Source organism: Vulpes lagopus, chromosome 1 (assembly GCF_018345385.1).
Source record: "Vulpes lagopus strain Blue_001 chromosome 1, ASM1834538v1, whole genome shotgun sequence".
NCBI lineage: Eukaryota > Metazoa > Chordata > Mammalia > Carnivora > Canidae > Vulpes > Vulpes lagopus.
In genome coordinates, this window is record NC_054824.1 from 77,881,469 (window position 1) to 77,894,987 (window position 13,519).

Here is a 13,519-nt window from a genome sequence, read left to right on the forward strand (position 1 = left end):
GAGCGTCTGCCTTCAGCCCAAGGCATGATCCTGGTGTCCTGGAATCGAGTCCCACGTCGGGCTCCTTGCAGGAAGCCTGCTTCTACCTCTACCTCTGCCTCCCTCTGTCTGTATCTCTCATAAATAAATAAAAAAATAAGGTCTCCTTTACCTCCTACTCCACATCTAATACACCAACGAATCTTAGCAGCCCTTTTAAAATACGTCCAGATTTCAATGCCATTTTCATCACCTCAATCACGACCACGCTGGCCTAAACCACTATCCCTGTGGACCCGATTACTGCAGTAACTTCCTAACTGAGAACACCTTTCACCAACCGACACAGATTTGTTTTCCTCCACCTCCCACTGTAATGGTCTCCGGGACACAGAAGACGACTTTCTCTCTCATTTTGTGCCAGGAATCCCCCTCCCCCAACCCCATGTGCAACCTCGCAGATGCTCCATTTTCTAGAATAAGAATTTTATACCGCCACGTATACAGCAATGCATTTAAGATGTCTGAAAATTAGCAGGTAGGGGCCTTTCACCAACTAACTAAAGAACTAAATAAATAAATAACAAAGTAACTGAATAACTAACTGAATAACTAAGTAAATAAATAAGTAAATAACTAATAATTAAATAACTGAGTGATAACTAAATAACTAAATAACTGAATAACTAAATAACTAACTGAAACAGGGATCCCTGGGTGGCGCAGCGGTTTGGCGCCTGCCTTTGGCCCAGGGCGCGATCCTGGAGACCCAGGATCGAATCCCACGTCGGGCTCCCGGTGCATGGAGCCTGCTTCTCCCTCCTCCTGTGTCTCTGCCTCTCTCTCTCTCTCTCTCTGTGTGTGTGTGACTATCATAAATAAATAAAAATCTATTAAATAAATAAATAAAATAGTAACTAAATAAAAAACTGAATAACTGACTAAATAATAACCGAATAACTAAGTAAATAACTGAATAACTAAACTAAACTACCTAACTAACTAAATAACGAACTAAATAACTAGCTAACTAAATAACAAACTAGCTAACTAAACGAAATAAATAACTAGCTCACTAAATAACTAACGAGCTAAATAGCTAAATAACTAGCTAACTAAATACATAACTAAATAACGAACTACCTAACTAAAGAACTAGCTAACTAGATAACTAAATAACTAGCTAGCTAACTAAATAACTAGCTAACTAAATAACTAGCTAACTAAATAGATAACTAAATAACGAACTACCTAACTAGCTAACTAAATACATAACTCAATAACGAATTAACTAGCTAACTAAATAACTAGCTAAACAACTAGCTAACTAGATACATAACTAATAACGAACTAGCTAACTAGCTAAAGAACTAACTAGCTAACTAAATACATAACTAACGAACGAACTAACTAGTTAGCTGACCAACTAGCTGACTAGCTAACTAGCTGCTAACGATCAAACCCAACCAAAGGCAGCGGGTCGCAGGGCCCCGCCACCTCGTCCCCGTCCCCGTCCAGGTGAGGCGGCCACAGGTGAGCGCCCACGCGGCCTGGGGCCGGAGGACCCACGCCGCCCTGGACCCTTCCCTGACACTGGGCCGTGGGCCGCACGTGCCACGTTGGGCAACGCCTCCCGCGGGCCGTCTGCCGCTCCGCACCGCTCCCCCGACATTTAAAAGTCCAGCTTGGAAACCTCGGCCGGCCGAACCCTCACCCCTCACCCCGGGGGCTAGTCCCGGAGCAGCGCCCCGCCGGGGAGCCTCTCTCCGTCGCGGGCCTCCGGGGCGGAAGGGGGGCGGCGTCGGCGTCAACTACCCGCACCCAAGATGGCGGCCTACCCGCTGGTCACGTGCTCGGCGGCGAGGCCAGAGCCGTCGGCAGAAGCAAGGAGGGAAGGGAGAAAGAAGGCGTCATGCTCCCCATCCGTCACGGAGGCAGAGGGTACAAGGACAGAAAACACTCAGGGACGACGAAGCCTCCAGACGGCAGACGCGGCGGCACCGGCGAAGGAGGCCACAGCCGACGCTGACCGCATCCAAGATGGCGCCAGAGGCTCTAACCCGGAGCGCCAAGAGGCGGCGATCACCGTCACCCAAGATGGCGCTGGCGTGTGAAGCCAGCCGGGGGGGCGGGGCGGAGAGCGCCCGGAGAGTCTTTGCCCTCTTTCAAGATGGCGGCCCGTGGGCGCTGGCCCTGGCTCCGCCCCGCGGCCCCGGCCCCGCCCCCGCCCCTCCCTCCGCCCCCTCGCGGCGCCTGGTCCCGGGGCGGTGGTGTCCGCGCAGGGAGAGCGTGCTCGGGCGCCCGACATGGCGGCGGCGGCGGCGGCGGCGAAGGGGAATGGGGGCGGGGGGGCCCGAGCCGGGGCCGGGGCCGGGGCCGGAGAAGCTGGCGGCGCGCGGAAGAAGAAGGGCCCAGGGCCGCTGGCCACGGCGTACCTGGTCATCTACAATGTGGTGATGACGGCGGGGTGAGGCCGGGGCTCGGGGAGGCGGGGCGCGCGGGGCCGGCCGGGAGGGGGCCCTGCGGTCGGCGGGGCGGCCCGGGCGGGGGCGGGGGGCCTGCAGGGGTGGGGCGGGGGGCGCCCTGCAGGGGAGGGCGGGGGGCGCCGAGCAAGTTGCCCGAGGCGGGTGCGCCGGAGCTGGAGTCCCGGGGACCTGCAGGGACGGCGGGGTGGCCGGGGGTCGGGGTTGGGGCGCAGGGGGACGGAGAGGGGGAGGCGCCCTGCGGGGGGGGGCGGGGGGGCGCCCTGCAGGGTCGGGGCTGGGGGCGCCGAGCAAGTTGCCCAAGGCTGGGTGCGCCCGAGCTGGAGTCCCGGGGACCTGCAGGGGGTCGGGGCTGGGGCGCAGGGGGACGGAGAGGGGGAGGCGCCCTGCAGGGGTGGGGCGGGGGGGGCGTCGAGCAAGTTGCCTGAGGCTGGGAGCGCCCGAGCTGGAGTCCCGGGGACCTGCGGGGACGGCGGGGTGGCCGGGGGTCGGGGCTGGGGCTGGGGCTGGGGGAGCTCCCTGCAGGGGGGGGCGGGGGGGCGCCCTGCAGGGTCGGGGCTGGGGGCGCCTAGCAAGTTGCCCGAGGCTGGGTGCGCCCGAGCTGGAGTCCCGGGGACCTGCAGGGGGTCGGGGCTAGGGCGCAGGGGGACGGAGAGAGGGAGGCGCCCTGCAGGGTCAGGGCGGGGGGGGGGCGCCCTGCAGGGTCGGGGCTGGGGCTGCCGAGCAAGTTGCCCGAGGCTGGGAGCGCCCGAGCCCGAGTTCCCGGGGGCCTGCGGGGACCGCGGGGTGGCCGGGGGTCGGGGCTGGGGCGCAAGGGGGTTGGGGGGAGGCGCCCTGCAAGGAGGGAGGGGGGCACCCTGCAGGGGGTACGGGGGGCGCCCTGCAGGGTCGGGGCTGGGGCTGCCGAGCAAGTTGCGCGAGGCTGGGAGCGCCCGAGCTGGAGTCCCGGGGACCTGCAGGGACGGCGGGGTGGCCGGGGGGTCGGGGCTGGGGCGCCCTGCAGGGGTGGGGCGGGGGGGGCGTCGAGCAAGTTGCCCGAGGCGGGTGCGCCGGAGCTGGAGTCCCGGGGACCTGCAGGGACGGCGGGGTGGCCGGGGGGTCGGGGCTGGGGCGCAGGGGGACGGAGAGGGGGAGGAGCCCTGCAGGGGTGGGGCGGGGGGGCGGCCTGCAGGGTCGGGGCTGGGGCTGCCGAGCAAGTTGCCCGAGGCTCCGGCGCGCCCGAGCCGGAGTTCCCTGGGGGCCGGCGGGGCCTGCGGGGTGGCCGGGGGTCGGGGCTGGGGCTGGGGGGGCGCCCTGCAGGGGGGTGGGGGGGCGCCCTGCAGGGTCGGGGCTCGCGGGCGCCAGGCAAGTTGCCCGAGGCCGGGCGCGCCCGAGCCGAGCTGCGGGGCCCTGCGGGGTTGCCGGGGGTCGGGGTCGGGGTCGGGGTCGCGGCTGGGGCCGGGGGCGCAGGGGGGCGGGCGGGCCCTGCGGGGCCGCGGGAGCCCGGGCTGCAGGCCAGGAACGCGAGCCCCCCCGGGGCGGTGGGGACAGCCGTGGCCGCGGACCGCCCGCGTACTTAGGCGCGGCTGTTTTCAAAATCCGGGCTGAGCTCTGATCTGGAAGGTAATGGGGAGACGCGTGCAAAGTTTCCGGCCGCTGACCCGAGCAGAGCTGCGTGAGCTGAGTGGAGACTCCGCGGGGCGGGGCGGGGCGGGGGCAAGGCCGAGAGCTGCTGGGGGTGGGCATAGACCCCTCCAAGCGGGTCCCTAACTCCGCTGCCTCCTGCTCCACCTCTTGCCACAGCAGGTTCTCCAGTTCTAGTTCTGACGCTCACTGGCTGTGTGACCTTGGATAAGTCACGTTTGCTTTTCTTTGCCCTCCGCTTTTCAACCTGTAAAAAAGAAGGAATTCATTTCTTTTACAGATTCTTATTTGATGTCTTTGTATGATTAGTTTTTGGAAATAACATAGACCATGTATCCATCCATTGCTTAGTTAGGCGAGCTCCCAGGTACCTCTAGTTCTCTGATCCCGTAGTTTTGGAAGGGGAGGGTCACAGGATCCGACTGCTTGTTAGGTATTTCTGTTAAGATTTTATTATTTTTTTTTATTTTTTATTTATTTATTTATGATAGAGAGAGAGAGAGAGAGGCAGAGACACAGGCAGAGGGAGAAGCAGGCTCCATGTGGGGAGCCCGATGCAGGACTTGATCCCAGGACCCCAGGTTCACGACCTGAGCCAAAGGCAGACAGACACTCTGCCACTAAGCCACCCAGGCGTCCCATGTATTTTTAAATTGTATCCATTTGTAAAATATTTTTCCCCTGGGTGCCTTGGTGGCTCAGTGGGTTGAGCACCTGCTTGCACCTCAGGTTATATGATCCCCGGGTCCTGGGATCCAGCCCCACATTGGGCTCCCTGCTCCCCTGCTCAGCACGGAGCCTGCTTCTTCTTTATCTCCCTCTCCCTGCTCGTGCTCTTTCTGTGTCAAATAAACAAATCTTAAAAAAAAATTTTTTTCTCTAACATTTTATTAGGAAAAATTTCAAAGATGTAGAGAAGTTTAAAGAACTGTATGGTGCGCATCTAGTTTTAGTTATTTTTAAAATAAGTACTACGTTGGCAGGTGCATGATTCAAAATATACCCAAGAACATGCAGTGAAACTTCTCTCTTCTCCTTCCCTTCCACCCAGACCCCCTCTCTCTGGAAGTGCTAATTTTGTAATTCCTTCAGATGCTGATGCAAGCAAATATGTATACGCACAGACACACCCTTTTTAACCCAAATGCTAATGTCATATTAGCATTTCAGCACTTTGCATTTTTCACACAGCTGTATATATAGGGAGGACCATAGACGTGATTGCTTTATTGGAAATGGCCCGTGTTGAAACCTAGGTTCAGAGAGGTGGTGATTTGCTTGACTAGCTTGATACCACTGAACTTGTTAGTCATAGATCTGGATCTAGAACTAATTTCTCTTGATTCACAGGCCAGTGGAGAAATAGTGCAGATGCAAGTTTTCTTTATGGCATAAATGGTCAGAGAGTGATTTTTTAAAAGAACGTCCAGAAGTTTGTGTTTTATATTTATTTATATGTGAATTCTTGTGGGCAAAGGCATTAACAAAAGCACTGGACTGGAGAGAGATTTTAAGATACATTGGGAAAGAAGGAAAGAAGCCTTTATTCCTGGTGATGGAGGATAGGGAGTGGTGTCTTAAGCCAAAAAGAGAAATTGGAATTTTGAGAGGAAAGCAGTCCTTTATTATTATTATTATTATTTTTTATTTATTTATTTATTTTTGGTAGGCTGCTAATGCTGAGACAGTTACACCATTAAGGAATTCATTTCTTTTACAGATTCTTATTTGATGTCTTTGTATGATTAGTTTCTGGAAATGACATAGACCATATATCCCATTGCCTAGTTAGGATTGTATATTTATTTAGGTAAATCTATTACTGCTTTCAGGGAGACATACTTTATTAATAAAGATCCATTTGTTTCACTATAGAACTTAACAAAAAATTACAGGGTTTGAGAAACTCACTTTTGAGGACAGAACAGAAATCTAACATTCACAGTGATATGCCTAAGCACTTCCCTGTATTGTGTTTTGTATTGATCTGGCTTTTTTTACTGAATTGATTTTGGAAAATTGAGCTTTAAGAAAAATCTTTTTTTTTTCTTCTTCTTCAAAAAACCAACCTTTTATTTTTATTTCATTTGCAATTTTAAGAGTAGGGTATGGGTATGTTTCTGTAAGATACTTGTGAAAATAGTTTAAAACATCTTTCCTCCACCCTATTATTATTACAGACCCTTTGACTGCACAGGCCATTTAAAATTTTCCTTTAACAGCTTTCTTCTCTCCTCTTAGACTTCTGGCACTTAATTTAGCTGCTCAAGGACCAATTTAGCTTATTCTCTTCATTTTGGCCTTGTTCTCAACAGGCAAGTTTGCCAAAAAGCTGAGCTCCAGATGGGTGAGGTGCCACTGTGCTTTTGCAGAGCACTCTTGGTTGGGTGCTGTTGGTGATGCAACATTTCTGTGCATTACAGCTTGGCATTTGAAGGCCATAGTTGATAAATCAGGATGCTGATTTTTGAGGTCACCTTTAGTAGTATCTGTTGTTGCCAAATTTTCTATTACCTCCAATCCTACTTACCTTTTTTTTTTTTTTCTTGATTGCTCATTTTCTTTTTTTCTTTTTTTTTTTCCCTTAGGTGGCTGGTTATAGCAGTTGGACTGGTCAGAGCATACCTGGCTAAGGGTAGCTACCATAGCCTTTATTATTCCATTGAAAAGCCGTTGAAATTCTTCCAAACTGGAGCCTTATTGGAGGTAGGTCCTGAGATTCATTGTTATTGGTTTCTATTGTTAAAAATTAAAAGCATGCTACTAAATTCCATTGAAATAGCCATATCTCTGTTGGATTTGCTTTAAATTTGAAAACTTGCTTTATAGCATACTGTGTTGATGACTAGAGTATCTTCTTGACATTCTAGATAAAATAAAATCTCATTTAGCTTATGTTAACTGGAATATATTTTACATTAAATGTTTACTGAAAATCATGAAGAAAGCTTATGATAGGATTTTGGTTTTTGATTCTAGGGAAATCATAGGGAAGTGTTAGCAAACTCAGATACTTTCACCAGCCAGCTTATAATGGAAACAATGAAGCTGGTGAGTGTAGGGTGTCAGATAAGGTAGATAGAAAAAATAGTAGAGCCTGTCCAAATGCATCAAAAATTTTTTCTTAAATAAATGTTCATTGATACAATTTCTGTGGTTGTGTCAATTTTTAAAACCATAAGAGAATATTGTAATGAAAAAATTTTCAAAGACTTTAAATATAAATATTTCTAGAAAAATGTTATACAGTCTCTCAAAAAACAACAGAAAAGTCTGATGATAGATAAGTCAGTAGCTTTTTTTTTTTTTTTAAGATTTTATTTATTCATTCATGAGAGACAGAGAGAGAGAGAGGCAGAGACACAGAGGGAGAAGCAGGCTCCATGCAGGGAGCCCGACGTGGGACTTGATCCCGGGTCTCCAGGATCACACCCTGAGCTGAAGGCGGTGCTAAACTGCTGAGCCACCCAGGCTGCCCAAATCAGTAGCTTTTAAATACATTCAATATAATGCAAATAAGTAAATAAACATTTATTAGTTCTCATGTATTGAGAGTAACATACCTAGTCCTGTTTCCTAGGGTCAGTATACGTTAGCATTTTTGAGTTGCAAGTGACAGAAACTCAATTCAAAGTATTTTCAGCAAGAAAGGAATTTACTGGCTTTATAGTCGATAAAGACATGGGGTTAACCTACTGAATCAAAGGAACCACCTCAGGAATGAGGATTTGACATTGCCAGACTCTTTCCATCTCTCATCTTTGTTTATGTCTATTTCTCTTGGAATGTTGGTCTAAGGCTCTCCTACTGCAAACTGCCTTCTCCACATGGCAGGAGAGGGGGAAGGAGTTATTTTTCGTAGCATCTATGTCACAGTTCTGGAGAAGGGTTCTGGTTGGCCTTACTTAGACCAGTCAAGTAAGCCTGCGTTGTGAAATGGTTGATTAACCATGTCTAGGACACATGCCCATCCTTCTGGCCAAGGGACTATAGGCTTTGTTAATGGAAAAGAAGGAATGGGGTAGCTTTGGGCACACAGAATCAATAGCAACCATAGTTCTTAATGGTAAAGAACCTTCAGGTTGCAGCAAAAATCTGGTGTTCAGTTTCATTCACTTAGCCTCCAGGGCAAGTGCATCATGACATTTGGAAGGATACTACCTTTTACCTCCGGGAAATGGCATGTAACAGCTTAACCTCTCACCTTCACGTTTGAAGCAGAAAGTTAAAGTTTTTGTGTTTTTCTCTCAGGAAGCAGAGGTTTCAAAACTGTCCATATTTCCACATTTTAGGCAGATGGTATGGGGAAGTGAGCTTCCAGCTGTGAATGGAGTAGCTGTATTCTAACTCCGCTGGTTTTACCGACTGTTTGAATTTGAGCAAGTCATTTATCTCTTGTCCACCCCTTCTTCTCATTTATGAAGTAATTAGGTTAAAGTAGATTTCAAAGCCTCTTCCTGCCCTAACAGTTTGAGTCTGAGGGAACTTCAGCAAATCCTTATGTGAGCCATTTGTTAAAGTTTTGAAAAAGTTTTTGAAAGCTGCTAATAGTGAGTGAGTGACTTTGCCTCTCAGAGCTTTGGCCGGCACAGTTCTCTCCAGCTATAGAGAAGCAAGTTTGGGGCTGAGGCCACGAGAAATTGCCCCATTGCTTGACACAGTATACAGTTGTACCTGATTAGAGTTCTTCAATAATTTAAAGGGGTTCTGTCTCTGTAAGCCTTTGTAATATTAGAAGTACGATTTTCTAAATTTCAGTATGTCTTAGAGAAGGTAGTGACATTAATATGTTTTACAAAATCCACTCAGGAACCAAATCTTATACTTTGAAGGATTAGCACATTTATCCCTATAGAATTTTTAACAGGGATTTAAGAAAACATTTTGGATTTTTGGTTTTATCTCTGTTATCCCCACTCAGAACCAATTAGGTGACAAATCCTGGATTTGATTTTGGGGAAAGGACTTGGCAAAATGAAGTCAAGACTCCCAGGAATAGCAGGAAATTAGCTTTACAGTTGTCAGTGACAGCACTAGATCTCTCAGCCTGGGGCAAAGAGCAGGCTCACAAAGACTGCATCTCCTAGTTGTCGATTAAGGAATACCTTAATGCCTCTGCAACCTACATCATATGATAATTACAGGTGTACAGTGTCATTGAATTACAGATTAGTTATGGGAATTATTTGTTTGACAATATATCTTGTTTGCAGGAGAAAAGGAGAGAATGATTCCAGGGAGGTTATTCATTTTTATCTCCATATGCTTAATGTCATTATACGTTTTTTATCGAAGTATAATTAACTTACCGTGTTAGTGTTAATAGTTTCAGGGGTGAAATATAGTAAGTGTTCTCTTAATCTCCTTTATCTGTTTCACCCATTTCTTCCCCTCACCTCCCTCTGGCCACTACCAATTTGTTTTCTGTATATAAGAGTCTGTTGAGTTTTTTTTTTAATTTCCCAATGTTTTATGGTTTTGATTTTTATTTTCTCTTTTTTGCATTTTTTTGCATTATTTTAAATTATAATTCTAGGGACACCTGGGTGGTTCAGTGGTTGACCATCTGCCTTCAGCTCAGGATGTGATCTCGAGATGGTGGGATCAAGTCCCGCCTCAGGCTCCCCACCAGAAGCCTGCTTCTCCCTCTGCCTGTGTCTCTGCCTCTCTCTCTGTGTCTCTCATGAAGAAATAAATCTTTTTTAAAAAATTACAATTCTAATATAGTTAACATGTTGTATTATAGCATTGTATTAGTTTCAGGTGTACAGTATGATAATTTAGCAATTCTGTACAGTACTTTAGTGTTCATCATGTTAAGTATGCTCTTAATCCCCATCACCTTCTTCACCCATCCCACACCCACCTTCCCTCTGGCAACCACCAGTTTGTTTTCTACAGATCAAAGTCCATTTTTGATTTGTCTTTTGTTTGTTTGGTTTCTTAAATCCCACATATGAGTGAAATCATATGGTACTCTTCTTTCTGTCTGACATTTCTCTTAGCATAATTCTTTTTAGAACCATCAGTGGTGTTGCAGATGGCAAGATCTCTTTCTTTTTTATGGCTGAGTAATATTCTGTTTTATATATACATATATCACATTATCGTATATGTATATTGTATATGTATGCCACTATAAATGAGGTTACTTACTTGTATCTCTGTATGCTGAATGTTATTTGTTTTTTAAAGATTTTATTTAGTTATTAGAGAGAGCATGAGAGCACGAGTGAGGGGAGGGACAGAGGGACAGGGAAAGGGAGAGGCAAACCTCCCAATGAGCATAGAGCCTGACTCAGGGTTTGATCCCAGGACCCTGAGATCATAACCTGAGCTAAAGTCAGATGCTTAATGGACTGAACCACCCAGGCACCCCTGAATGTCATTTGTTAGTAGGTTTTGTGGGAATTTGCTTAAAAAGAAAATAGAGATTACTTGCTATTTGCAAGAAATTTCAAATTTTCTTTGAAAAATATAGCCCTATGCTTTTCAAAAGATTTGAAAACATTTACCAAGGCAAGTGGAAATGGGATGGAGTAGTACAATAGGTGATTTTACTTCTGAGGAAATTAATGTTTTGCAAAATGGGTGTAAAGATAATATTGAGTCAGTGGTACAATAGTATAGGTTTTTATAATATGGACACAAAACCTAATTTTTTCCCCATACTCATCAGAGAAGGTCTTGACTGTATTTTTTAGATAATTTTGCAAGTTACTCCACAGGTGATCATTTGATTGTGTCTGTGAGTTGCTATAATGTGTGCTATGGAGGTTGATTCCTTGTTAATAAAGAGCTTAAAATCTTATTGGATAGATTGGTTATACTAGGGATCTTGGCTAGAGATTATAGAAACCACCTTAACCAACTTGAACAGTAAGGGGACTTTATTATAAGTTTATAGGATGTCCCATGGGATCCAAGGACAGGGATGCAGTCTGCAGGGAACTCAGGGGTTCCTGCTCCATCTCTTATCTCTGCTACTCTCATTTTCTTTGTCTCTGATTCTTTCTTCTCTTCCACACTGATTTTCTTGTTTTGTTTTGTTTTGTTTTTTTAATCTACATGGCAAGAATGATAGTAGTTAAAAGCTCCTAAGATTGTTACTCCTGTAATCAGGAGAGCAACTGTTGGAAATAGAATCCTACTCCCAGTCCCACATTACCAGTGAAGGGCCAGATTTGTCCAGCTTGAATCAGGTTCTCATTCCTGGACCAGTCACTGTTGAAGGGAAGGGGTAATTCCTAGAAAAAGGGGTGCTAGGTGGAAAGCCTAGTATTTACCAAAGTACTGAAGCGAATACAATCAACATTATAATGTGCAAATATGAGATGAATCTTGAGTAATTGTGAGAGCTAATTAACATAGCAAAAATATATTTTTTAAATGTCATTCATAGATAAACAAATTTCCATACCATAAAGTTAATGAATTACTGATACATGTTATGACATGGATGGATCTTGAAAACATGGTGCTATGTGAAAGAAGCAAAACAGAAAACACTATATATACATTATATGATTCTATTTATGCAAAATGTCCAGAGAGACAAATCCAGAGAGACAGGAAGTAGATTAGTAGTTGCCAGAGGCTGTGGGGTAGGGAGAATGGGGAACGACTCTAAATGGGTACAGGATTTCTTGAGATGATGACAGTATTCTGGAATTAGTGGTGATTGAATAACCTTTAAACGTACTAAAAACCACTGAATTGTACACTTTAAAGGGAGAATAAATGGTATGTAAATTATATGACTTTTTAAAAAGTCATCCATATGAGCTGTGGATAAGTTTTCTTTTTTTTTTTTTTGATCTGTGATATTCATTGATAAGGATAGACTATCTTTTCAGCTTTGTTAGAGTTGAGTTAAAGATTAGAATTTAGTATCATATTATGTTATATTAAGATAGCTTAAAATGTTATATTATGACAGCTTAAAATTATTTCTGAGAGGGGCACCTGGGTGGCTCAGTCAGTTGAGGGTCCCACTCTTGATTTCGGCTGAGGTCATAATCTCAGAGTTGTGGGATTGAGCCCTGTGTCAGGCTCTGTGCTCAGTGGAAAGTCTGCTTGAGATTTTCTCCTGCTTTCTCTTCCTGTCCTCAACCCCCAAAATAAAAAGTCTTTAAAGAAAAATTTTAAAATAGAATTATTTCTGAGAGAATTTGGACTTAGTTAACATAAGACTAATTCTACCAACGACATTTTAAATACTCATGATTGGACATGCCTTGGTGATTGGCCATGTGATTCCAGTGGTTTAAGGACTGCTCTGTAAAGACGTTAATTGTTGAGACTGATAGAGACCATCTTCAATATATGTACGCCACTATAAATATATCACTTACCTACCTCTGCCCAGCTGGGAATGAATTCCCTTTCCTTCCCATTCTCTTCCAGATCTTTCTATCGTTTGGAACCCCTTCACCTATAAAAAGAAAGGAGACAAAAAAAAAAAAAAGAAAGGAGACAGTTCCCCAGTCTTACTTGTGATCTTTTTCTAGAGTTGATCTACAGCTAGGTCTGGAGTGGCAGAGCAGATTCCAGAGAAGCAGTGGAAGAGAGTAGATAGCCCTTGTTGTATCTTCTTACCCTACTACCACTTTCCAAGCCCTGTCCCTGTAATCTGGTCCGACTCCTTGTATCTCACCTCATAACTCTCTTTAGACCCTTTAATGATATATACAGGAAGCTGATTTTGAGTATTTCTCTAAAATACAGCAAAATGTTAAGAACTTGTAGTGTCCTTATGAAGGAATGGGCTCCCATCTTGTCTCCTTACTAGTTTTCCTGTATGTTTGCCTTAAATACTAGATGAATTTTTTCTACAGAGATACTAGGAGGTTAAGTTCTGTGGTATTATTAATACGATAATGCTTCAGGCACATCATTGGTTAAGTTTACTTCTGTGTACTTGTCTGGGGACATTACCACCATCTATAATATTTTCCCTCCTTGTGAAAACGTGCCAGCTTCCCATTAATAATAATAAAAATCTTAAAAAGGAAATTTTGAAACTCCTGTTATATATACATTTTAGATTGCCTTTATTCTGAAGACTTAAGAAAACAGACCTCTAAAAGACTTTTGAAAAGCTAGCCGAGCAGTCATAGTGGGGATATCTAGCATAAACAGAAATGACAACAGACCTCAGACAAGGCAGCTTCAAAAACAATGTGAAAACCAGAGGTAAAATAGAATTTGGTGTAATTAATAAGTGTCACAACATTAGAAGGGAAGAGGGAGCCTCTGGGAAATAGGAGCCCACCCACACAGGTCTCACTATCTGACAACTCGAGCAAATAGAAGAAAATTGATATGGCATTCAAGCATGTAAGACAGCTAATGGCTGTAGAAAAGAGTCGGCAAACATTTTTTTTAATGATCTAAAAATATTGATGGTATCACTAGAGAGTAGGAAGGAGACC

General features: G+C 45.8%; 1 protein-coding gene across 1 annotated transcript in view; it reads left to right on the plus strand.

The window, feature by feature from the left end:
• Window positions 1-2,243: 2,243 nt before the first annotated feature.
• HACD2 (3-hydroxyacyl-CoA dehydratase 2) overlaps window positions 2,244-13,519 on the plus strand; it is a 112,534-nt gene continuing 101,258 nt past the window's right edge. Inside the window, exons 1-2 of the mRNA XM_041772601.1 lie at window positions 2,244-2,446; window positions 6,674-6,791. Of these exons, the coding sequence (XP_041628535.1) occupies window positions 2,286-2,446; window positions 6,674-6,791 (279 nt within the window). The 5' untranslated portion in view covers window positions 2,244-2,285. The remainder of the gene's footprint in view (window positions 2,447-6,673; window positions 6,792-13,519) is intronic.